This window comes from Hypanus sabinus, chromosome 3 (assembly GCF_030144855.1).
Source record: "Hypanus sabinus isolate sHypSab1 chromosome 3, sHypSab1.hap1, whole genome shotgun sequence".
Lineage (NCBI taxonomy): Eukaryota > Metazoa > Chordata > Chondrichthyes > Myliobatiformes > Dasyatidae > Hypanus > Hypanus sabinus.
Genome location: NC_082708.1, coordinates 4,167,413 through 4,193,092, shown reverse-complemented (window position 1 = coordinate 4,193,092; position 25,680 = coordinate 4,167,413). Strand labels below are relative to the sequence as shown.

The following is a 25,680-nucleotide window of genomic DNA, read 5'->3' as shown; positions in this document are numbered from 1 at the left end:
CGGTAATTGGGTGTAACTGGGGGGGGGTGTACACGGTAATTGGGTGTAACTGGGGGGGGGTGTACACAGTAATTGGGTGTAACTGGGGGGGTGTACACGGTAATTGGGTGTAACTGGGGGGGGGTGTACACGGTAATTGGGTGTAACCGGGGGGGGGGTGTACACAGTAACTGGGTGTAACTGGGGGGGGGGTGTACACGGTAATTGGGTGTAACCGGGGGGGGGGGTGTACACGGTAATTGGGTGTAACCGGGGGGGGGGGTGTACACAGTAATTGGGTGTAACCGGGGGGGGGGGTGTACACAGTAACTGGGTGTAACCGGGGGGGGGGGGTGTACACGGTAATTGGGTGTAACCGGGGGGGGGGGGGGGTGTACACAGTAATTGAGTGTAACCGGGGGGGGGGTGTACACGGTAATTGGGTGTAACTGGGGGGGGGGGGTGTACACGGTAATTGGGTGTAACTTGGGGGGGGGGTGTACACGGTAATTGGGTGTAACTGGGGGGGGGGGTGTACACGGTAATTGGGTGTAACCAGGGGGGGGGGGGTGTACACGGTAATTGGGTGTAACTGGGGGGGGGGGTGTACACAGTAACTGGGTGTAACCGGGGGGGGGGGGTGTACACGGTAATTGGGTGTAACCGGGGGGGGGGGGTGTACACGGTAATTGGGTGTAACTGGGGGGGGGTGTACACGGTAATTGGGTGTAACCGGGGGGGGGGGTGTACACGGTAATTGGGTGTAACCGGGGGGGGGGGTGTACATGGTAATTGGGTGTAACTGGGGTGGGGTGTACACGGTAATTGGGTGTAACCGGGGGGGGGGGGTGTACACGGTAATTGGGTGTAACCGGGGGGGGGGTGTACAGAGTAATTGGGTGTAACCGGGGGGGGGGGTGTACACGGTAATTGGGTGTAACCGGGGGGGGGGAGTGTACACGGTAATTGGGTGTAACCGGGGGGGGGGGGGGTTACACAGTAATTGGGTGTAACTGGGGTGAGGTGTACACAGTAACTGGGTGTAACTGGGGGGGGGTGGGGTGTACACGGTAATTGGGTGTAACCCGAGTTATAAATTTACATAATTTTAAGGTGATTGGGGAAGTATGGGGAGGGATGTCAGAGGTAGGGATTTTGTTTACACAGGGAGTGACATGTGCAGGGAACCTGGGGTGGTGCTAGAGGCAGATACATTTAAATTCTTAGGAGCGTGGATGATAGTAAAATGGAGGACCATGTGGGAGCGAAAGGTTGGATTGATCTTGGAGTGGGTTAAATGTCTGGCACAGCATCGTGGGCCAAAGGGCCTGTACAATGCTGCAGTGTTTTATGTTCTTTGTTGACTAGCCCAGACACGATGGGCTGAACAGCCTGTTTGTTGCAATGGACTCTTTCTCTGCCTTGGGTGACTACTATTCCAACATTCAGAAGCAGCAGGAAGAAGAGACGTGAGTGAACTCCCGGAAACTGATTTTTCTTATAAAAATATTGCAATATTTACATGGCAGTAATCTCTGCCTTACATCATCCATAGAGTGTTTGTGTGAATGCAGCACCCGTCCTCCCCAAGGGCTGTCCAACACTGCCCCTCTCCCTCCCTCTGTGGACAGCACGCTTGCTGAGGGGCGTATCTGCTTGCACTATGCCCAGAGAGAGATGTGTGTGCGTGTGCGTGTGCAGAAGAGAACCTCAAACAGCCAGGACCCGTGGACACTGATGGAGAGGATCGAGTGATACATTCTGATCCAAGGTGCTGCTGAGGAATTCTGTGGGATGGGGTTCGGGAGTGCTGACCCGGGCCCCTATTGGGAGTGTCACGTCCATTATTCGGCAGTGGTGGAGAGTGGAGCCACCTCCTCTCCCCCGGCTCCCTCACTCCTCCCTGTCTTCCAGCAGAAAGGGTGAGGTGACTGCATGCTCCTGAGCAATGGCAGCCAATTCCTTCAGGAACTCGGCGAAGATGAGGGAGCAGTACACAGCGTTCTTCACCCGAAGTGCCTCGTTCTGCTTCTCGGCCGAGCTCTTGAAGACAGAGCTGCCAGTCAGTGTGTGCAGGACCTGTCCCTCGCGCACGTGCTGCAGGGCCAGCTGTGCAGCTTGCCGGGCTCTGGTCGGGCTGTTGGTGTGACGCAGAATCAGCTCCCCCAGCGACGGCTTCCGACTCTTCACTGTTGGGGGAAACACAGCGGCTTCAGTGAGGGGCAAAGCGAGGCCACGTGACACACACACACACTATACAAACTCATATTCATCCTGCCTTGACACATCACTCCCCGAGCGAAACAGAAAAGGGAGGGTAACTGTGCGTTGAGATGGTGTATGAATGTTTTGTGACAAGTCCGTTTGTACCTCAAATGTTGCTGTTGAGACTGTTAGTGTGTGTTGGGATGGTGTTATGGGGATACGGGGTGGGCAGATTGCATGTTCAGTTGGTGGTGAGGAAGGCAGATGCAATGTTAGCATTAATTTCAAGAAGACCAGAATACTAAAGTAAGGATTTAATGCTGAGGCTTTATCAGGCACTGACCAGACAACACGGAGTATTGTAAGCAGTCTGAGTCCTTTGGCTCACAATATTGTGACCACCTTTTAATCTACTCCAAGTTGTCATGGAGAGAGTGTTTCCTATAGAGGGGGAGTCTAGGACCAGAAGGCACAGCCTCAGAATAGAGGGGCATCCATTTGGAACAGAGATGAGAAGGAGACAGCAGTGACAAAATGGATGAATTAGTGGCCACGTGGATGTAACTCCATCGTTGTCATGGAGGCATGGTTACACAGAGAACATGATCCTGAACTTGTTACTGAGAGAGAAAGGGTGGAGATGCCCTGAGAATGAAGGTGGGCATGCAGGTGGTGAAAAAGGCAAATGGTATGTTGGCATTCATTGCAAAAGGATTTGAGTACAGGAGCAGGGAGATTCTACTGCAGTTGTACAAGGCCTTGGTGAGACCGCACCTAGAATATTGTGTGCAGTTTTGGTCCCCTAATCTGAGGAAAGACATTCTTGCCATAGAGGGAGTACAGAGAAGGTTCACCAGATTGATTCCTGGGATGGCAGGACTTTCATATGAAGAAAGACTGGATCGACTAGGCTTATACTCACTAGAATTTAGAAGATTGAGGGGGGATCTTATTGAAACGTATAAAATTCTAAAGGGATTGGACAGGCTAGATGCAGGAAGATTGTTTCCGATGTTGGGGAAGTCCAGAACAAGGGGTCACAGTTTAAGTATAAAGGGGAAGCCTTTTAGGACCAAGCTGAGGAAAAACTTCTTCACACAGAGAGTAGTGAATCTGTGGAATTCTCTGCCACAGGAAACAGTTGAGGCCGGTTCATTGGCTATATTTAAGAGGGAGTTAGATATGGCCCTTGTGGCTAAAGGGATCAGGGGGTATGGAGAGAAAGCAGGTACAGGGTTTGATTTGGATGATCAGCCATGATCATACTGAATGTCGGTGCAGGCTCAAAGGGCCGAATGGCCTACTCCTGCACCTATTTTCTGTTTCTATGAGAATGAAGAATGGAGTAAGAGCACCATTCACATCTGAGTCTTTACAGTCCACCCCAAACAGCAGGGTCCTGGCAACCCATTGTTGCCAATTCCCCAATCCTTCTATCAGCACCCTCTGCCCTTTATTCAAATTCGCCAGCTCACCCTGGATCCCAAGTCCTTCACGTTCCGGAACAGTCTTCCAAGCAGGACATTACTAAAGTCCATCTCAGCAATGTCTGTCATCCTGTCCTTTGTTAGAGAGTCACAGAACAGAAACAGGCCCTTCATCCATGTTGACCAAGTCCCATTTGCCCATGGCTGACCTACATTCCTCTAAAACTGGGCTCCATGGAGCCCCCTCGGTTAACGGTAGGGGTCCATGGCATAAAGAAGTCTGGGAAGCCTTGCTCTAAGCCTTCCCTGTTCACATACCTGTCCAAATGCGTTGGAATTGTACCCACCTCTACCACCTCCTCGTTCCATAAACCCAGCACCCTCTGCGTGGGAAAGCTTGCCCCTCAAGTTCTCTTTAAATCTTTCTCCTCTCACCTTAAACCTGTATCTGGGGTTTTGGACTCTCCCACCTTGGGGAGAAAGCTGTTACCACTGTACAGACCCTTTAGCCCACAATGTTATGCCGACCGTTTACCCTGCTCTAACCTTCTCCTCCTTCATAACCCTCCATTTCCCCTTTATCCATGTACCCTCTACCAGCACCCCGGCACTGAGTTCCACACACCAACACTCTGCATAGCAAGTTTACCTCTGACAGTCCCCTATTCTTTCACGCACCCTCGTATTAGCCATTCCTGCCCTGGGAAAGGTCTTTGGCTGTCCACCCTATCTATGACTCTATCATCATATACACCTCTATCAAGTCACCTCTCATCCTCCTTCCCTCCACAGAAAAGCCCTAACTCGCTCAACCTTTCCTCGAGACATGCTCTCTAATCCACACAGCCACCTTATACATCCCTTTATGGCAACCCAGATCTCAAACCTCCACTGCCATGCAGTTCTATCCACTCACTGGGAAGGCTCCGGGAGTAAACCCTAAAGAAAAATCAGGAGCTGGAGTCCTTAAGGCCGTCCTACTCTTTGGAAACTCCTGCTGCCCAACGACATGGGTCTCTGGATCCCTCAGCTGTGTGGAGGGGGGGCCTGCCTGTTCTATATTGTACTGTGCTGGCCTGCAGGACACAACATCCATGGTTGACCTCGACCAACAGAGGCCCTTAATTTTCTAAACCTTGATTAGGTCGCATATCAGCCCTCTAATCCTGTCTTTCTAAAAGAAGCTAAGTTTTATAATGTTTACCACTGTTGTAAGGGGTGGAGGGATGGAGAAGGAGGTGTGAGGGGCTCCTTCCCTCCGCCGGCCTGCAGGTCACCCTTGGACAAGGTGTAGCACCTGCCTGGCTCCTCGATCGGGGTCACGTGAAGCCGTAGGAGCAGGTGGTGGATGGTCGTACGAGCAGCCGGTGCAGATCACAAGTCCTGGTTATGTGACTACTGACACCAAGCAGACAATCTCTGAAGAGTCGTGATTATGGCTGGGGTCACCCGTCTTGTAAAGACACTACCCAGAAGAAGGCAATGGCAAACCAGTTCTGTAGAAAGAATTGTCAAGACCATGGCCGACAACATCATACAGATAATAATGATGATGTTGACTGCTGAAGGTTCACAGACCTGCAGCTACCTGGTTAACACCTGACATCTTTCTGAAATAAAGGAACAACACTGGGTGCCCTGCAGATCCCTGGCCTCTTGTCTGTGGCTCCACTTGGCTCCCATTCCATGGGTGGGTTGGAACTGGTCTCTTTTGCTGTTGTTTTGTTACGTTCTGTCAAACACCTTGGACATACTTCCAGACTGTGTGGTGATACCTGCCCCCAGCACAACCTCGGGTTGCCACAAATGATGCACTTCACTGAACGCTTCAATGTATACGTGATAAATAAATGAATCTGAATCTTAGGATCGATCTCATCTGACCCCGGAGATTTACTGACCCCCATGCGCCACGCATCTGACAACAACCCCTTCCTCTCCACATTACCCGTCATCTCAATGTCAGTCTCAAAATTCAGAACAGATATCTCAGTGCCTTCACCGACTGGGGTGAGATTGGCAATTCGCAATCCAAGAGGCTCAGTGGCTGAGTTTTAGATATTAAGTAGATCATAAGGCAGGTGTTTGCAACCTGTGGTCCACAGACCCCTTGGTTAAAATCATAGGGTCCATGGCATAAAAGTCCCACCAGAAGATATAGAGCAGAATTAGGCCATTTGGCCCATCAAGTCTGCTCCACCATTTTATCATGACTAATTTATTCATTTTCCCTCTCAACCTCATTTTCCTGTTTCCTTCCTGTAACCTGTGACACAGTGACTAATCAGGAACCTATCAACCTCGCTCTAAATATACCCAATGACAACAGCTGCCTCTGGCCATGAATTCCACAGATTCACCATCAGCTGAAAGAAATTCCTTCTCATCTCTGTTGGAAAGGGATGTCCCTCTATTCTGAGGCTGTGTTCTCTGGTCCGAGACTCCCCACAAAACCTCTCCATATCCACTCAATCTAGGCCTTTCAATATTTGATAGGTTTCAATGAGATCTTTTAAACTCCAGTTTCACCCAGAGCCATCAGTCACTCATAAATTAGCCCTTTCATTCCCTGTATCATTCTTGATAATCTCCTCTGGACCCTCTCCTTTCATAGAGGAGACCAGAACTGCTCACATTCTCTCAGTCTGCCTGACCAACAGCTCAGCATTACATTTTTTGAGGGATTCGAGATTAGGGGGATCAGAGAGGTGGAGTGGAAACATAGCCAGCTTCTCTCCCCTGGTTCTTTCTGTGGTGCTTTAAGCACACTGTTACACACTTGGCAGCTCACAGTACAGTGCCCTTGATACACCCAGGGCTGGGGACGGGAGAGGGGAGCGAGGCAGAGATGAAGGTTCCAGCCCTCGGGTGCCCATCTCGCTGCCGATCCGGGCTATCTGAATTACCCAAGCTGTCGGAGCGTCGCAGTGGGGGCACCGAGTTGGGGGAGTCAGACCAATCCAGCTTCCCACGGGCGATCAGGTATTTCCTTGCTTTGTATAACATCATCGGGAAATCCTCCTGAGATGCAGCAAATACCTCGATCTTGTTCTTGACTGAGCCAAGGACCTGAGGGAGGAACAAAGCCATGTCAACATAATGTAGGAGCTGATGTGAGCACGGGCAGGTGCACCCCTGCAGGATCATGGTGCTGGCTCTGTGTCCCACCATGTCCAGGGGTGAGAAGGGGATGGGGCAGAGGTGGTAGAAATAGCAGGTGGCTTCATGCTCCAGCTGTTGCTGGGCTCTACAAGGTCCCAACCCTCCCTTTATCATTCCACGCTCCCCCCACAGTATGACTCTCGCTTTAACAAAACAAAACTAAAAGTTGACTTACACAAAAAGCAAACATTCAGTATTTACAAAACACTGAATAATTCAAATTAAAATATGATTACTACAGTCTATAAAACAGTCAATACCCTGTGGAACCCATCGCTCCTGGAAGTCCCCCCATGTGCCCATTGCAACCACGTGCGCCCTCCCCAAGGAGCAGGCAGTCGGCCTGGGCAGAGCCTTCACTTTCCACCACCCAGACCCGTCAATGGTCATCTTGGCCAGGCCCAGGAGCAAGCCCACCGGGAGATTCTCCCCATGACCTGACCCTTCTGTACCGGGTGCAGGTATATGAGGAACGTGGGACTAAAGTGCAGCCAGAACTTCGGCAGCAGCACCCTGAGAAACTCAGACGGGGCTGAAACCTCTCACATTCTGTGTACGCATGGCACACCGACGCCTCCCGGCCACAGAACGGACAGATGGACGGAGTGTCAGTGAACCTGTTGTACGGGACTGCCCAATGCAACAATGCAGTGTACGGGGAAGCACCCCTGCATAAAGAGATTTCGACCGGGGACCTCCTCTGCTGCCTGACGGTAACGTGGATCGCCAGGGTGAGTCCGGTCGGCAGACGAAGGCGAGGAAGTGAAAGGTGAGCAGGGGCAGCCCGCACAAGAGACGCTTCAGAACGTCACTGAACGACATCGTGGGCATCCCCGTGAGACGGCTCACGTTGTGTGGGACCCTCTCCCACGTGGTATCCCGAGGCCTGCATCCGACAAGCACTTCCGGCCCATCAGGTGGTGGTGCAGCCCGAACCCCACCACTTCCCTGCGTGCCCCCTCTCCCCCGACACCCACAGGATCTAGCAGCCACAGTACCGTCCAACAGTGCAGGAGCGCCTGCCCAGATGAGGCCAGAGGCCAGAGGCCAGACCCCAAACCCTCCACAGTTCCTGATAGAAACCGTCCGCCAGAATTTGCGTGCCCTCCAGTAGGCATTTCCCCGGTGGAGAAAGTATGTTGCCAACACGTGCTGGTCTCAGTATAGGTATCTTTGTAGCCGCCAGCTGGGTGTGCACGCACACCAATGACGGACTGCCCTCCACCATCGAAAGACTCGGGACCTCAGCAGAATCCCAATGCGTCCGATTGCCCCAGAAGAAGTCCACCAGCCTCTTTTGGGTCTGGGACATGAATGATGTGGGTGGGATCAATGCAGCCAGCCAGTACCACACCATGGAGGTGACCAGCTGATTGATCACTAAAGCCCTCCCCCAGTACGAGAACGCACAAAGGAGACCCAAACAGTGCCCCTGCCAGGTAGAGATCTTCATCTCCAAACCCTGCCAGTTTGCCAGCCAGGCCTCCTCTGTTAAGCTCAGGTAGACCCCCAAGTAGAGGAGGGGTGTGGTGCTCCATGCAAATGCCCTCAACCCCTCCGGTAGGGAGTCCACCTGCCACTGACCCAGCAAGAAGGAGTTTTGCATCCTCTGCAAGTCAGCATGGTCGGTGACCATAAAGAGGACGTCATCAGTGTAAGCCGAAAGGATGACCTCCATGTCTGGTTCGTGTAGAACCAAACCCGTTAACCTCCTATGGACAGGGCACATGGGGCACCCCCTCCCAAAGCACAAGGGCACTGTTAAGGACACAAAGTGTGCCCTGAGCCTGAACGCTCGCAGAGTCCCAAGGAGGTACTCATGGTTCACCCTATCGAACCCTGAGCCGGAACGCTCGCAGAGTCCCAAAGAGGTACTCATGGTTCACCCTATCGAACCCTGAGCCCGAACGCTCGCAGAGTCCCAAAGAGGTACTCATGGTTCACCCTATCGAACCCTGAGCCCGAACGCTCGCAGAGTCCCAAAGAGGTACTCATGGTTCACCCTATCGAACCCTGAGCCCGAACGCTCGCAGAGTCCCAAAGAGGTACTCATGGTTCACCCTATCGAACCCTGAGCCCGAACGCTCGCAGAGTCCCAAAGAGGTACTCATGGTTCACCCTATCGAACCCTGAGCCCGAACGCTCGCAGAATCCCAAAGAGGTACTCATGGTTCACCCTATCGAACCCTGAGCCCGAACGCTCGCAGAGTCCCAAAGAGGTACTCATGGTTCACCCTATCAAACCCTGAGCCCGAACGCTCGCAGAGTCCCAAAGAGGTACTCATGGTTCACCCTATCAAACCCTGAGCCGGAACGCTCGCAGAGTCCCAAAGAGGTACTCATGGTTCACCCTATCGAACCCTGAGCCGGAACGCTCGCAGAGTCCCAAAGAGGTACTCATGGTTCACCCTATCGAACCCTGAGCCGGAACGCTCGCAGAGTCCCAAAGAGGTACTCATGGTTCACCCCATCGAACCCTGAGCCCGAACGCTCGCAGAGTCCCAAAGAGGTACTCATGGTTCACCCTATCGAACCCTGAGCCGGAACGCTCGCAGAGTCCCAAAGAGGTACTCATGGTTCACCCTATCGAACCCTGAGCCCGAACGCTCGCAGAGTCCCAAAGAGGTACTCATGGTTCACCCTATCGAACGCCTTCCCTTGGTCAAGAGAGAGAGAGAAAGGCGACCGACAGACCGGCCCCCCGGTACAGGAGATCAGATCCTGTACGAGGTAGATATTGTCCTGGATCAACCGCCCCAGGTCCGTGTAGGACCGGTCAGGGTTGACAACTTCCGCCAGCACTGAGCCCAGATATTGGCCATCACCCGGGCAAAGAAACTTGTACTCTGCGCTGAAGAGGGATACTGGGTGCCAACTCCGCAGGCCACAGAGATCCCCCTTCTTTGGCAGCAGGGCCACGACTGCTCTGTGCCCTCAAAGGGGCATCTCACCCGTCGCATGCTCTCCCCTAATACCCCTGCATAATCAGCCCCTAGGATGCCCCAGAAGGCCTGGAGAAACTCCACCATGAACACATCTAGTCCCGGGAACTTGCCTCTCTGCAGCTGGTTGAGAGCACTGGTCAGCTCCACCAAAGATTAGCAGTGCGTCGAGCCGATCGGCACCCCCAGTGCAGACTCTCGGCAAGTCCTCCCACAGAGCCCTGTGTGCATCCTCACTGCACGGGTCCGGTGAGATTAGAGCCTCATAAAAAGAATGGACTTCCGCAACAATTCTCGCCATATCCATGAAGGAGGAGCCATCGTCTGCCAGCAACTCCACCAGCTGCATGAGGACACCCCTCCCCCTCTGGAGAGAATAGAAAGGCGAGGCGTGGTCCGGATCCTGCAGCATCTGGACCCGTGACCTCATGTAAGCGCCTCGGGACCTCTCGAGCTTGCCGGTGCCTCAATGCCTCCTTCCTCCGCTGGTACTCATCCCAGAGGGGCTGGTCCCCATCGGTCAGCCTCAGCCGGGAGTCCAGGTCAACCAGCTCCTTCTCGAGCCGATCGATCCTGGACATCCGCTGCTTGGCTGACCTGTCAGTACCACCCCTCCCACAGTGTAGCACTGCCTCGGGGCCCCCTCTATTAGGAAAACATGCCCGGTTATCCACTTCATCAATGCCCCTGTACACCTCGATCAAGTCACCTCTCAGCCCCATCAGGCTCAGCCCGTCTTTGCTGGTGGGGCTAGATACAAGGCGGAGAGCTCCAGCCTCTGGCCTCTGCAGCGTACCTGGATGAGGGACTTGACGGTAGGTTGGAAGACCATGTTGGTGTTGAGTAGGAAGGAGCGGAGCAGGGGCTGGGGGTAGCAGGCCAGCTGAGCAATGATCCCAGTGAGCAGAAAGTTCACATACAGCGAGTTCTGCAACATGTTCTCCAGCTTGGCAAAGAGCACAGCAATGAACGAACCTACAGTGGGAAAGAGAGGGAGCATCATCATAAAGCCAGAGCAACACTGGGTGTTTTTACAGACCACCCGACAGTAACAGGGACATGGAGGAGCAGACAGGGAGACAGATCCTGGAAAGGTGTAATAAAAACACAGATGTTGTGGTGGGAGATTTTAACTTCCGAAATATTGATTGGCATCTCCGTAGAGCACGCGGTTTAGATGGGGTGGACTTTGTTAAGTGTGTTCAGGAAGGTTTCCTGACATATTATGTAGATAAGCCTACAAGAAGAGGGACTGTACTTGATCTGGTATTGGGAAATGAACCTGGTCAGGTGTCAGATATCTTAGTGGGAGAGCACTTTGGAGATAGATGCAAAAGTGGGCTGAGAAGTGGCAGATGGAGTTCAACCCAGATAAGTGTGAGATGGTTCATTTTGGTAGGTCAAATATGATGGCAGAATATAGTATTAATGGTAAGACTCTTGACAGTGTGGAGGATCAGAGGGATCTTGAGGTCTGAGTCCATAGGACACTCAAAGCTGCTGCGCAGGTTGGCTCTGTGGTTAAGAAGGCATACGGTGCATTGGCCTTCATCAATCGTGGGATTGAGTTTAAGAGCTGAGAGGTAATGTTGCAGTTATATAGGACCCTGGTCAGACCCCACTTGGAGTACTGTGCTCAGTTCTGGTTGCCTCATTACAGGAAGGATGTGGAAACCATAGAAAGGGTGCAGAGGAGATTTACAAGGATGTTGCCTGGATTGGGGAGCATGCCCTATGACATAGGTTGAGTGAACCCGGCCTTTTCTCCTTGGAGCAGCAGAGGATGAGATGACCTGATAGAGGTGTATAAGATGATGAGAGGCATTGATCGTGTGGATAGTCAGAGGCTTTTTACCTGGGGCTGAAATTGCTAACACGAGAGGGCACAATTTTAAGGTGCTTGGAAGTAGGTACAGATGGGATGTCAGGGGTAAGTTTTTTACTCAGAGAGTGGTGAGTGTGTGGAAAGGGCTGCTGGCTACGGTGGTGGAGGTGGATACGATAGGGTCTTTTAAGAGACTCCTGGACAGGTATATGGCGCTTAGAAAAATAGAGGCTATGGGTAACCCTAGGTAATTTCTAAGGTAAGGACATGTTTGTCACAGCATTGTGGGCCGAAGGGCCTGTATTGTGCTGTAGGTTTTCAATATTTCTATGACAAAGGGGAGAGGGGAGGGAGAGAGAGGGGGAGAGAGAGGGGGAGAGAGAGGGGGAGGGAGAGGGAGAGGGAGAGGGAGGGAGAGAGAGAGAGAGAGAGAGATTGAGAGACAGAGAGACCCATCATCACGAAATCAGGGTGACACAAGAGGGAACAGAGGGAAGAGGGAGAGAGGGAGGCATCATCAGAAAGTCAGAGCGATACAACACAGGAAATGACAGGGTAGATTGGGGAAGGAGAGAGTAGCTTAATTGGTTAGTGGGTGTAATTGGGCTTGTGCTGTTACAGTACAGATTCTCTGAATAAAATCAAATCAACAAATGAGGTTCAGGCTGGGACACTGTTGTTTTATTTAGACACCATGGAACAGGCTCTTCCACCCCCTTCAAGCCGAACCACCCAGCAATTTAATCCCAGCCTAATCACAGGACAGCTTACAATGACCAACTAACCTACCAACTAGTATGGACTGTGGGTTTCCTCCCACAGTCACAGGGAGAACGTACAAGCTGCTTACGGGCAATGGAAGGAGTGTTCACGACGGGTACAATAGGATCTTTGAGGAAGAACTTGGGTGGGAATGTAAAGGGGGTGGATGTCAGCAGTTCAAGAACACGGTTCACCCACCCCCCCCCCTTTCTCGGGGGGAAATAATTGCTGGTCTTGCAGGTAACACAAGACCTGACAGTGGAGAGAAGGGCTGCTGTGAGCCAGGGTGTAGTGGTGAGCAGCTGAGTTACTGGAGGGTACCAGGACCTCTGACCTGTCCTTCAGACACCTCGGTTGACCACCAATGTGAGCAGCAGTGGTGTGCTGGCATTGCAGAGGGTCCAGAGGAAGTTCACAAGAATAATCCCAGGAATGAAACTCTTAATATATGTGGAACGTTTGCTGGCTCTAGGCCTGTACTTGCTGGAGTTGGAAGAATAAGGGAAAATCTCAGTGAAACCTATCAAATATTGAATAGCCTAATTCTGCGCCGACACAGGCAGGAGTTCAGGGTCAAGAAATTAAATAAGTCCTAAGTTCTGTCCCAAAGCCTCGTCACTATGGAGGCTGAGAGATCACGGGAATGTAGGATATTGGGACCCGCTGGGTGGGCACAGTGGTCAGCATGGACTGGATGGGCTGAAAGGCCTGTAAAATCTGCTGCATTGCTCTGTGACTTTTTAAACCATTTTTCCCCAATCTACCCTGCCTGTTCGTTCATCCGACTGTTTGTTATATGTTGTCACTTTGAATAAATCCAATCAATGCACACTCGTCCAAGTGGCTATTAATGATATCCCTGAGCATTGTTTCTAGAACTTTCTCGAACTGAGGTTAAGCTGACTGCTCTGTTGTTGCTGAACTTCTCCCGACACTGTCTTTTTGAGCAGAAGTGGGAGCGGAGAGCAGAGGCCTCGGATCTACAGGTTATGGCAATGCCCTCCTGAATTTCCTCATGAAGATTAAAGAACGAAAATCTGAAACAAAAGCAGAAGATGCTGCTGGGAACACTCAGCAAGTCAAGTGGCATCGGTGGAGAGAGAGACAGAGTTAATGTTCTAGGTCCAAGGCTCTTTATTGGAATGGGTTATCCATTTGGACCAGGGGATTTATCCACTTTACCTTCTGCTCGTTTCTTCAGGCCATTAGACCCCAGACACAGGAGCAAAACCAGGCTAATCAGCTCATCAGGTCTGCTCCACCATTCCATCAAGGTTGACCTTCAACACCCTGTCTAACCAAGAACCTATCAACCTCTACTTTAGATATACCCAATGACTTGGTCTCCACAGCTGTCAGTGGCAATGAATTCCACAGATTCATCACCCTCTGGCTAATGAAATTCCCCCTCATCTCTATTCTAAAAGGAAATGCTTCTACTCTGAGGCTGTGCGCTCTGGTTCTAGACTCTTCCACTATTAAAAGCATCCTCTCATCGTCCAGTCTATCTGGGCCTTTCAATATTTTGTACGTTTCCATGAGATCTTCATTCTTCTGAACTTCAGTGAGTATGGACTTAGAATTACCAATCTCCTCAAACATCAATCCTTTCATCCCTGGAATCATTCTGATGAGCCTCCTCTGGACCCTGTCCAATGCCAGCACATCTTTTCTTAGATAAGGGACACAAAACTGCTCACAATACTCCAGATGTGGTCAGACCAATGCCTTGTAAAGCCTCAGCATTACATCCTTGCTCTCAAAAACATTACTAACATGGCATTTGCCTTCCTCACCATTGACTCAACCTGCAAGTTAACCTTTAGGGAGTAGTGCACATGGACTCCAAGTCCCCTTGCACCTCTGATTTTTGAATTTTCTCCCCAGTTAGAAAATAGTCCACACCTTTATTCCTTCCACACACTTCCCGACACTGTACTCTGCCACAGCTTTGCCCATTCTCCCGATCTGTCAAGATCCTCTTGACGCTGCAACGTGACATTCCCTCTTACCGTCATCGCCCTGAAGGTTACTACTCCAAGAGCTGCTGACACATTCACCGAGCAGTTGTCAGAGTCCAGGTACAACTTCCACGCTGTGAGAGTCTTTACCTACAGCACCTCCTCAGTTCCAGATTCCAGCCTCCCTCTGGAGGGCAAGTACCTCCTCAGATGCTCCCATACTCCTCACCTTAAACCTCAGCCCTCTACTCCAGACCCGTCACCATGCAGCCAGACGCTGCTCTTACCTGTGGAGGGCTGGTCTTGTGCTGGCTCAGGGAGATGGCCGCTGACAGGCACCTGTGCCTGGACTCTCGCTGAAGTCCTACTCCCGGGGACCAGCTGGCAATCATCGTCCTCGTCTTCCTCTTCCTCTCCGTCCTCATCCTCCGCCTCCTCCTCAGTGAGAGGGTCCCCTCCGCTGGCAACCTCCTCCGCCCGATTCCAGCCTCCCATCTCAGCCTCCATCTCCAGCAGCTCCTGGGAGAACTTCTCCACGTTGAGGCCTCTGCCGTTGGCTTCGGCCGGAGCCTGGTCCAGTAGCTCGTCGATCAGGCTGTCGAGGGACTTGCCGCCTGCCAGTGCTTCCAGGCCAGGCTTGCTCCCTGCCCGGCACTCCTCCTCCCCACCCTCCGCCGATGATATGTGGGACTCACAAGGGCCTCCGCTCCGGCTGCCTGTCACCTCCCTCCTGGGGTGGCTTCGCTTGGGCCTGTCTCTCCGTACCTTCTTCACCGCCAGGCAGTTGTCGGCCCGCCCAGGGACACCCGGGGCACTGCTGCTCTCGCCATTCAGTAGGGAGACCCTGCCCAGCTGGTCTCTCTCGGGCCTCAGCCCCCTGCCCTTTATGGAAGAGGAAGGAGTGGCAGACTTCACCCTCTCCCTCCGCAGGCTGCGCTTCTTATTGCGTGGCGTGACACTGACCCAGTCCCCATTTTCCAGGGGATCCCTCCTGCCATGGGAGTCCGGTCTGAGCTGGCCCTGCCCCGGGGCAGAGCTGGTCCGGGTCCGATCTGCTCCGAAGTGGTCCATGTGCAGGTGGATGGTGTCGATGTCCTCCGGGAGGGGCTGAGCGGAGAGGGGATCCGGTTCCTGGCCGTCGTACGGAGCCGACCACCTGCCACACGCCTGGACGCAGAGGTCGATGTGCCTGCGGGCATCCCGCAAGTACTCCAGGTAGTTGGAGTCCAGCTCAGACACCTCGTCCCATCGGCTGTGGGCGGGGCTGCAGGTGGCCGGGTCGCTCGGAGCCTCGCCGGGAGACCGCGGAGGAAGCCCTCCATCTGAGCCTGTGCTCTGCTGTCGCGAGAAGAGGGAGATGCGGGAGGGGGTCGAGGGTTTGGGCACGGCGGCCGTCACTGTGGATGTGTCAATACTCGGGCTCCCGTGGGCTGTAGGAACACAGGGGCTGTATCAGTAACAGTCTACACACTAACACACCACAACCCTCCCACCCACACCTCAGGTCCTACAGGGGCTGTAACCGTTCGGTGAGGGGTAATCGAGTACACAGGGGCTGTATCCGTACAGTGAGGGGTAATCGGGTACACAGTCACAACCCACACCTCAGGTCCTACAGGAACACAGGGGCTGTAACTGTACAGTGAGGGGTAATCGGGTACACAGGGGTTGTAGCTGTACAGTGAGGGGTAATTGGGTACACAGGGGCTGTATCCGTACAGTGAGGGGTAATCGGGTACACAGTCACAACCCACACCTCAGGTCCTACAGGAACACAGGGGCTGTAACTGTACAGTGAGGGGTAATCGGGTACACAGGGGCTGTATCCGTACAGTGAGGAGTAATCGGGTACACAGGGGCTGTAACTGTACAGTGAGGGGTAATCGAGTACACAGGGGCTGTATCCGTACAGTGAGGGGTAATCGAGTACACAGGGGCTGTATCCGTACAGTGAGGGGTAATCGAGTACACAGGGGCTGTATCCGTACAGTGAGGGGTAATCGAGTACACAGGGGCTGTATCCGTACAGTGAGGGGTAATCGGGTACACAGGGGCTGTATCCGTACAGTGAGGGGTAATCGGGTACGCAGGGGCTGTATCCGTACAGTGAGGGGTAATCGGGTACGCAGGGGCTGTATCCGTACAGTGAGGGGTAATCGGGTACACAGGGGCTGTATCCGTACAGTGAGGGGTAATCGGGTACACAGGGGCTGTATCTGTACAGTGAGGGGTTATCGGGTACACAGTCACAACCCACACCTCAGGTCCTACAGTAACACATGGGCTGTAACTGTACAGTGAGGGGTAATCGAGTACCCAGGGGCTGTAACCGTACAGTCACACGCCCACACAGTACAGTGCCACACCACAACACTATCCCCAACATCACTCACCCCTTGACATCCACTGAAGGGGAAGTGACCACCTACATGTCCTGGCATGGAGATACAAAGTCTATAAAAAGTAGTGGATACGGCCTGGTCCGTCACAGGTAAACCCTCCCCACCATTGATCACATCTGCATGGAGCACTGTCACAGGACAGCAGTATCCATCACCAGGGACCCACCACCCAGCACTCGCTCTCGTCTCGATGCCATCAGGAAGCAGGTCCGGGAGCCTCAGGACCCACACCACCAGGGTTAGGGACAGTCATTACCCCTCACTCATCAGGAAGCAGGTCCGGGAGCCTCAGGACCCACACCACCAGGGTCAGGAACAGTCATTACCCCTCACTCATCAGGAAGCAGGTCCGGGAGCCTCAGGACCCACACCACCAGGGTCAGGAACAGTCATTACCCCTCACTCATCAGGAAGCAGGTCCAGGAGCCTCAGGACCCACACCACCAGGGTTAGGGACAGTCATTACCCCTCACTCATCAGGAAGCAGGTCTGGGAGCCTCAGGACCCACACCACCAGGGTTAGAGACAGTCATTACCCCTCACTCATCAGGAAGCAGGTCCAGGAGCCTCAGGACCCACACCACCAGGGTCAGGAACAGTCATTACCCCTCACTCATCAGGAAGCAGGTCCAGGAGCCTCAGGACCCACACCACCAGGGTCAGGAACAGTCATTACCCCTCACTCATCAGGAAGCAGGTCCAGGAGCCTCAGGACCCACACCACCAGGGTCAGGAACAGTCATTGCCCCTCACTCATCAGGAAGCAGGTCCGGGAGCCTCAGGACCCACACCACCAGGGTTAGGAACAGTCATTACCCCTCACTCATCAGGAAGCAGGCCCAGGAGCCTCAGGACCCACACCACCAGGGTTAGGGACAGTCATTACCCCTCACTCATCAGGAAGCAGGTCCGGGAGCCTCAGGACCCACACCACCAGGGTCAGGAACAGTCATTACCCCTCACTCATCAGGAAGCAGGTCCGGGAGCCTCAGGACCCACACCACCAGGGTCAGGAACAGTCATTACCCCTCACTCATCAGGAAGCAGGTCCAGGAGCCTCAGGACCCACACCACCAGGGTCAGGAACAGTCATTACCCCTCACTCATCAGGAAGCAGGTCCAGGAGCCTCAGGACCCACACCACCAGGGTTAGGGACAGTCATTACCCCTCACTCATCAGGAAGCAGGTCCGGGAGCCTCAGGACCCACACCACCAGGGTCAGGAACAGTCATTACCCCTCACTCATCAGGAAGCAGGTCCAGGAGCCTCAGGACCCACACCACCAGGGTTAGAGACAGTCATTACCCCTCACTCATCAGGAAGCAGGCCCAGGAGCCTCAGGACCCACACCACCAGGGTTAGGAACAGTCATTGCCCCTCACTCATCAGGAAGCAGGTCCGGGAGCCTCAGGACCCACACCACCAGGGTTAGGAACAGTCATTGCCCCTCACTCATCAGGAAGCAGGTCCGGGAGCCTCAGGACCCACACCACCAGGGTCAGGAACAGTCATTGCCCCTCACTCATCAGGAAGCAGGTCCGGGAGCCTCAGGACCCACACCACCAGGGTTAGGAACAGTCATTACCCCTCACTCATCAGGAAGCAGGTCCGGGAGCCTCAGGACCCACACCACCAGGGTCAGGAACAGTCATTACCCCTCACTCATCAGGAAGCAGGTCCGGGAGCCTCAGGACCCACACCACCAGGGTCAGGAACAGTCATTACCCCTCACTCATCAGGAAGCAGGTCCGGGAGCCTCAGGACCCACACCACCAGGGTTAGGAACAGTCATTACCCCTCACTCATCATGAAGCAGGCCCAGGAGCCTCAGGACCCACACCACCAGGGTCAGGAACAGTCATTACCCCTCACTCATCATGAAGCAGGCCCAGGAGCCTCAGGACCCACACCACCAGGGTTAGAGACAGTCATTACCCCTCACTCATCATGAAGCAGGCCCAGGAGCCTCAGGACCCACACCACCAGGGTTAGGAACAGGCTCTTGAACCAGAGGGGATAACTTCACTCAACTTAAATTGCCCCATTACTGTAATGTTCCCACAATGTAAACACTCATTTTTACAAACTCTACAACTTGTATTCTCATTTTTACTGCTTATTTCTTATTTTTTTTGTATTTGAACAATTTGCATTGTTTGTTTGTCGTGCTTGCAGAATGCAGTTCAATCTTCTATGTGTGTAGTCTGAAATCCCTGCACCAGCCACAAGAGGGAGCAGTAGCCCAGCTCCCGCTCACCGGAGGGCAGTGGGTTACTGTGGGCAAGGTGTACGATGACAGACAATGATCGAGTGGTCAGCCACAGACTGGAGATGGCTAACACCACGGGCGTAACATTAATGTGATTGGCAGGGAGGGAGGAAATGTCAGAGATAAGATTTTTGCACAGAAAATGGTGGGTGTCAGGGATGGTGGTAGAGGCAGATACATTCCGGGCATTTGAGAGAGAGGCACATGGATGATAGAAAATTGGAAGGTTATGTGGGAGGGAGGGGTAGAATGACCTTAGAATGGGTTAAAAAGTCGCACAACATTGTGGACTTAACGGCCTGTACTGAGCCGGAATGTTCTATGTTCGATGTTCATCTTCTATGTACTCATGCTCCTGAAACATTTTCCCCAACAACTGCACATTTCCACTAAATATACACTCCAAGTTGAGGCATCTTGCTGTGAGAGAGTCTCATCCCCCTTGTACAACTCTCTGCTCCCCTCCATATCCCTTTAAATTCCTCTCCCCTCCATCTCTCTCCGGTTTCCTCCCTCACTCTTTTCTCTCCTCCATCACTCTCTATCCCCTCCGTCTCCCTCCATCTCTCTCTACTCCCCTCCATCTCCCCTACTCCCCTCTGTCTCCCTCCATCTCCTTCTACTCCCCTCCATCTCCCTCTACTCCCCTCCATCTCCCCTACATCTCTCTCTCTGGTCTCCTCCCTCTCTCTCTACTCCTCCATCTCTCTCTGCTCCTCCATCTCTCTGCCCACACCTCTCCACTCCCCTCCATGTCTCTCTGTCATCCTGATCATCTGTCTCCAGCCCATTGCCCGCACCATCGCTATTCTCACCTCCCTCTCTTACCCGACACCCACTGTCCGGAACACTCTCCTCACGACCCGTGCCCTCTCACCTTTAGACCACACCGCGTGTTCCTCCTCCCTCTCGAAGAAGCCCAGGTTTTCAGGTTTACAGCATTCTGGGATCAGGGACAAGAACTTATCTGCCGTCTTCCCGTAGAAATCCTGATCCTTAACGGCACACCGCTGGCTTAGCATCACGTGATTGCATGGAATCAGATACCTGCCGGTGTTGTGATGAGATCTGGTTAATCAACGTGTCCTCACTCCTACAGGGTTGTACCAGGTGCAAACATCAGCCTGACTCTAGAGTAACACTTGGTTTACATTACATCCCTTCGCTGTGGGATACCTGAGCATCATACCTATTCGTCGCAGTTAGCTCAATGCTTTCCAGTGCCAGCAACTGGGGTCAATTCTACCACTGTCTGTCAGGAGTTTACCACGTGGTGCTCCAGCTTCCTCCCACATCCCTGAGATATACAGGCTAAGGTTAGGGTTAGTAAGTCGTGTGCATGCTATCTTGGCTCCGGAACTGTGCTGACTGACACTTGCAGGCTGCCCAGCACGATCCTCGGACTGTGTTGGTTGTTGATGCAAAAGATGCATTTCATTGTATGGAACGTGATAGATGAAGTCAGGTGGGTCGGGGAAGGGGGATGAAGTGAGAGGTAGAGAAGGCAAAGGGCTGGAGAGGAAGGAGTCTGATAGGACAGGAGAGTGGACCATGGGAGAAAGAGAAGAAAGGGCACCAGAGGTGTGGGGGGGAGGAGATGAGCAGGTGAGGAGAAGATGTAAGAGGCCAGAATAGAAAATCCTTTTGCCTCCTTCCACCAAGTCAATGGTGCAGCCAACTGGCCAGCTCACCCTGGACCCTGCAATAAAACTTCTGAACTATCCTTCACTAAAGTCCATGTATACAACACCCTTAGCCATTTCCTCATCAACCTTCTTGGTCACCTTTTCCATACGCTCCACCAGATTCACAAGACATGATTTCCCGCACATAAAGCATGCTGGCTTCCCCTAATCAGTCCTTGCCTTTCCAAATGAAGGTCGAGTTTGGGTTAGGGATAAGCTCTCAGAATCTCTTGCACTAACCTTCCCAAGACTGATATTAGGCTCATTGCCTGACAGTTCCCTGGCATGTCCTTGCAAAATAAAGACACAATATTCCGGTACCTCACTTATATTCAACGAAGAAGCTAAAACCTCTCGATAAGTGACCAATAAAACTAATCGGCCAGGTTCCAACACTTTCCCACAACGTTCACGTAGTCAAAACTGGAATCTACCCACCCTTATCCATTTAAGGATCTCGAGCACTGGTGTTCCAGGATATCATTGTGCCCTTCCCATACTTTCTCACTTCCATGTCCTTCTAAACAGTAAATACAGAAAAGTGTCCTCTTAAGACCTGTGGCTCCACATATAGATGATCACACTCATAGTCACAGAATGTGGCAGCACATAAACAGGCCTTTCATCCCAGCTAGTCTGTGCCGAACTGTTATACAGCCTGCACCCAGATTGCAGCCCTCCATACCATGTTGAAATTAACCATGCATCCACCACTTGTCAGATAATTCCCCACTCGATCCACTAAGTGAAGAACTTCCCCCTCAGGTTCCCCTTAAACATTTTACCTTTCACTCTAAACCCATGTCCTCTCATTCAAATCACACCCAACCTCGCTGGAAAAAGCCTGCTTGCATTTACCCTATCTATACCCATCATAATTTTGTAAACCTCCATCAATTCTCCACTCAATTTCCTATGCCCCAGGGAATAAAGTCCTCACCTTTTCAACCTTTTCCCATAACTCAGGACACATCCTTGTAAATTTTCTCTGTACTCTTTCAATGTTATTGGTATCTTTCCTGTAGGTAGGTGACCAGAATTGCACACAATACTTCAAATTAGGCCTCATCACCAACTTAATATAATTTCAATATAATATCCCAACTCCTGTTCTCGATATTCTGATTTATAAAGGCCAGTGTGACAAAAGCTTTCTTAATGACCCTATCTACCTGTGACATCACTATCCCAAATGCCTCAGCTATACCTTTGTTGCCTGATCCTTAAGGGGACGCATTCTGCCCCTGACCATCCTTTCATTGAATGCACCTTAAAAAATCCTTTCCTGCACCCACCAGGGGTTTCACTAGGCCTTTTGCTGCCCTCCTGCACCCACCAGGGGTTTCGCTAGGCTTTTCGGGCTGATCTTTCCTGCTCCCACCAGGGGTTTCACTAGGCCTTTCGGGCTGATCTTTCCTGCTCCCACCAGGGGTTTCACTAGGCCTTTTGCTGCCCTCCTGCACCCACCAGGGGTTTCACTAGGCCTTTTGGGCTGATCTTTCCTGCACCCACCAGGGGTTTCACTAGGCCTTCGGGCTGATCTTTCCTGCTCCCACCAGGGGTTTCGCTAGGCCTTTTGCTGCCCTCCTGCACCCACCAGGGGTTTCGCTAGGCCTTTTGCTGCCCTCCTGCACCCACCAGGGGTTTCACTAGGCCTTCAGGCTGATCTTTCCTACTCCCACCAGGGGTTTCACTAGGCCTTCAGGCTGATCTTTCCTGCTCCCACCAGGGGTTTCACTAGGCCTTTCGGGCTGATCTTTCCTGCTCCCACCAGGGGTTTCGCTAGGCCTTTCGGGCTGATCTTTCCTGCTCCCACCAGGGGTTTCGCTAGGCCTTTTGCTGCCCTCCTGCACCCACCAGGGGTTTCACTAGGCCTTTCGGGCTGATCTTTCCTGCACCCACCAGGGATTTCACTAGGCCTTTCGGGCTGATCTTTCCTGCACCCACCAGGGGTTTCACTAGGCCTTTCGGGCTGATCTTTCCTGCACCCACCAGGGGTTTCACTAGGCCTTCAGGCTGATCTTTCCTGCTCCCACCAGGGGTTTCGCTAGGCCTTTTGCTGCCCTTCTGCACCCACCAGGGGTTTCACTAGGCCTTTCGGGCTGATCTTTCCTGCACCCACCAGGGGTTTCACTAGGCCTTTCGGGCTGATCTTTCCTGCTCCTACCAGGGGTTTCGCTAGGCCTTTTGCTGCCCTCCTGCACCCTCCAGGGGTTTCACTAGGCCTTTTGCTCCCCTCCCACACCTACCACGGGTTTCGCTAGGCCTTTTGCTGCCCTCCCGCATTCATTCCCGAGTGCCCTCCTTGAGGGATCTGCTTCACCTGAGCTGCTTATCCTTGACACGCGCCTCCTTTCTTCTGACTGGACCCTCAATCTGCCTCTGACCAGCACAGCGACACCCTGGCCCACCCCACAGCCAGTGAAACTGTTCCGCCCCACCCGTACCTGAGAACGAGCTGCAGCATGACATCCTCGCAGCTGAGGGTCAGGAGGGTCCTGAAGAGACTGAGAGACACCATGCAGAGCTGGTGAAAGGCCAAGCACACAGTTACAGTCAGTTATTCCCAACCCACTCACACACAACCCAATCCCATTCACACCACCCCAACCTGCTCACCCACAGAACCCGACCCCACACACAGAACCCGACCCCACACACACAACCCGACCCCACCCACAGAACCCGACCCCACACACACAACCCGACCCCACACACACAACCCGACCCCACACACACAACCCGACCCCACACACAGAACCCGACCCCACACACACAACCCGACCCCACACACAGAACCTGACCCCACACACACAACCCGACCCCACACACAGAACCCCAACCCACACACACAACCCGACCCCACACACAGAACCCGACCCCACACACAGAACCCGACCCCACACAGAGAACCCGACCCCACACACACAACCCGACCCCACACACACAACCCGACCCCACACACACAACCCAACCCCACACACAGAACCCGACCCCACACACACAACACGACCCCACACACAGAACCCGACCCCACACACACAACCCGACCCCACACACACAACCCGACCCCACACACAGAACCCGACCCCACACACACAACCCGACCTCACACACAGAACCCGACCCCACACACACAACCCGACCCCACACACAGAACCCGACCCCACACACACAACCCGACCCCACACAGAGAACCCGACCCCACACACACAACACGACCCCACACACACAACACGACCCCACACACAGAACACGACCCCACACACACAACACGACCCCACACACACAACACGACCCCACACACAGAACCCGACCCCACACAGACAACCCAACCCCACACACAGAACCCGACCCCACACACACAACACGACCCCACACACAGAACCCGACCCCACACACACAACCCGACCCCACACACAGAACCCGACCCCACACACACAACCCGACCCCACACACAGAACCCGACCCCACACACACAACCCGACCCCACACACAGAACCCGACCCCACACACACAACCCGACCCCACACAGAGAACCCGACCCCACACACACAACACGACCCCACACACACAACACGACCCCACACACACAACCCGACCCCACACACACAACCCGACCCCACACACACAACCCGACCCCACCCACAGAACCCGACCCCACACACACAACCCGACCCCACACACAGAACCTGACCCCACACACACAACACGACCCCACACACAGAACCCAAACCCACACACACAACCCGACCCCACACAGAGAACCCGACCCCACACACACAACCCGACCCCACACACACAACCCGACCCCACACAGAGAACCCGACCCCACACACACAACCCGACCCCACACACACAACCCGACCCCACACACACAACCCGACCCCACACACACAACCCAACCCCACACACAGAACCCGACCCCACACACACAACACGACCCCACACACAGAACCCGACCCCACACACACAACCCGACCCCACACACAGAACCCGACCCCACACACACAACCCGACCTCACACACAGAACCCGACCCCACACACACAACCCGACCCCACACACAGAACCCGACCCCACACACACAACCCGACCCCACACAGAGAACCCGACCCCACACACACAACACGACCCCACACACACAACACGACCCCACACACAGAACACGACCCCACACACACAACACGACCCCACACACACAACACGACCCCACACACAGAACCCGACCCCACACAGACAACCCAACCCCACACACAGAACCCGACCCCACACACACAACACGACCCCACACACAGAACCCGACCCCACACACACAACCCGACCCCACACACAGAACCCGACCCCACACACACAACCCGACCCCACACACAGAACCCGACCCCACACACACAACCCGACCCCACACACAGAACCCGACCCCACACACACAACCCGACCCCACACAGAGAACCCGACCCCACACACACAACACGACCCCACACACACAACACGACCCCACACACAGAACACGACCCCACACACACAACACGACCCCACACACACAACACGACCCCACACACACAACACGACCCCACACACACAACACGACCCCACACAGAGAACCCGACCCCACACACAGAACCCGACCCCACACACACAACACGACCCCACACACACAACCCGACCCCACACACACAACACGACCCCACACACAGAACACGACCCCACACACACAACACGACCCCACACACACAACACGACCCCACACACACAACACGACCCCACACAGAGAACCCGACCCCACACACAGAACCCGACCCCACACACACAACACGACCCCACACACACAACCCGACCCCACACACACAACCCGACCCCACACAGAGAACCCGACCCCACACACAGAACCCGACCCCACACACACAACCCGACCCCACACACAGAACCCGACCCCACACACAGAACCCGACCCCACACACACAACCCGACCCCACACACAGAACCCGACCCCACACACACAACCCGACCCCACACACAGAACCCAAACCCACACACACAACACGACCCCACACACAGAAC

At 53.6% G+C, this 25,680-nt stretch overlaps 1 protein-coding gene across 6 annotated transcripts in view; it reads right to left on the bottom strand.

The window, feature by feature from the left end:
* Window positions 1-1,453: 1,453 nt before the first annotated feature.
* Window positions 1,454-25,680, bottom strand: part of fhip1b (FHF complex subunit HOOK interacting protein 1B) — a 115,678-nt gene continuing 91,451 nt past the window's right edge. For all 6 annotated transcript variants that reach the window (XM_059963559.1, XM_059963560.1, XM_059963561.1 and 3 more), the window contains 6 exons: window positions 23,068-23,147; window positions 19,813-19,982; window positions 14,551-15,693; window positions 10,512-10,690; window positions 6,518-6,680; window positions 1,454-2,168 (listed from right to left, as the gene is read on the bottom strand). In XM_059963559.1, the coding sequence (XP_059819542.1) occupies window positions 1,873-2,168; window positions 6,518-6,680; window positions 10,512-10,690; window positions 14,551-15,693; window positions 19,813-19,982; window positions 23,068-23,147 (2,031 nt within the window). In that variant the 3' untranslated portion in view covers window positions 1,454-1,872. The remainder of the gene's footprint in view (window positions 2,169-6,517; window positions 6,681-10,511; window positions 10,691-14,550; window positions 15,694-19,812; window positions 19,983-23,067; window positions 23,148-25,680) is intronic.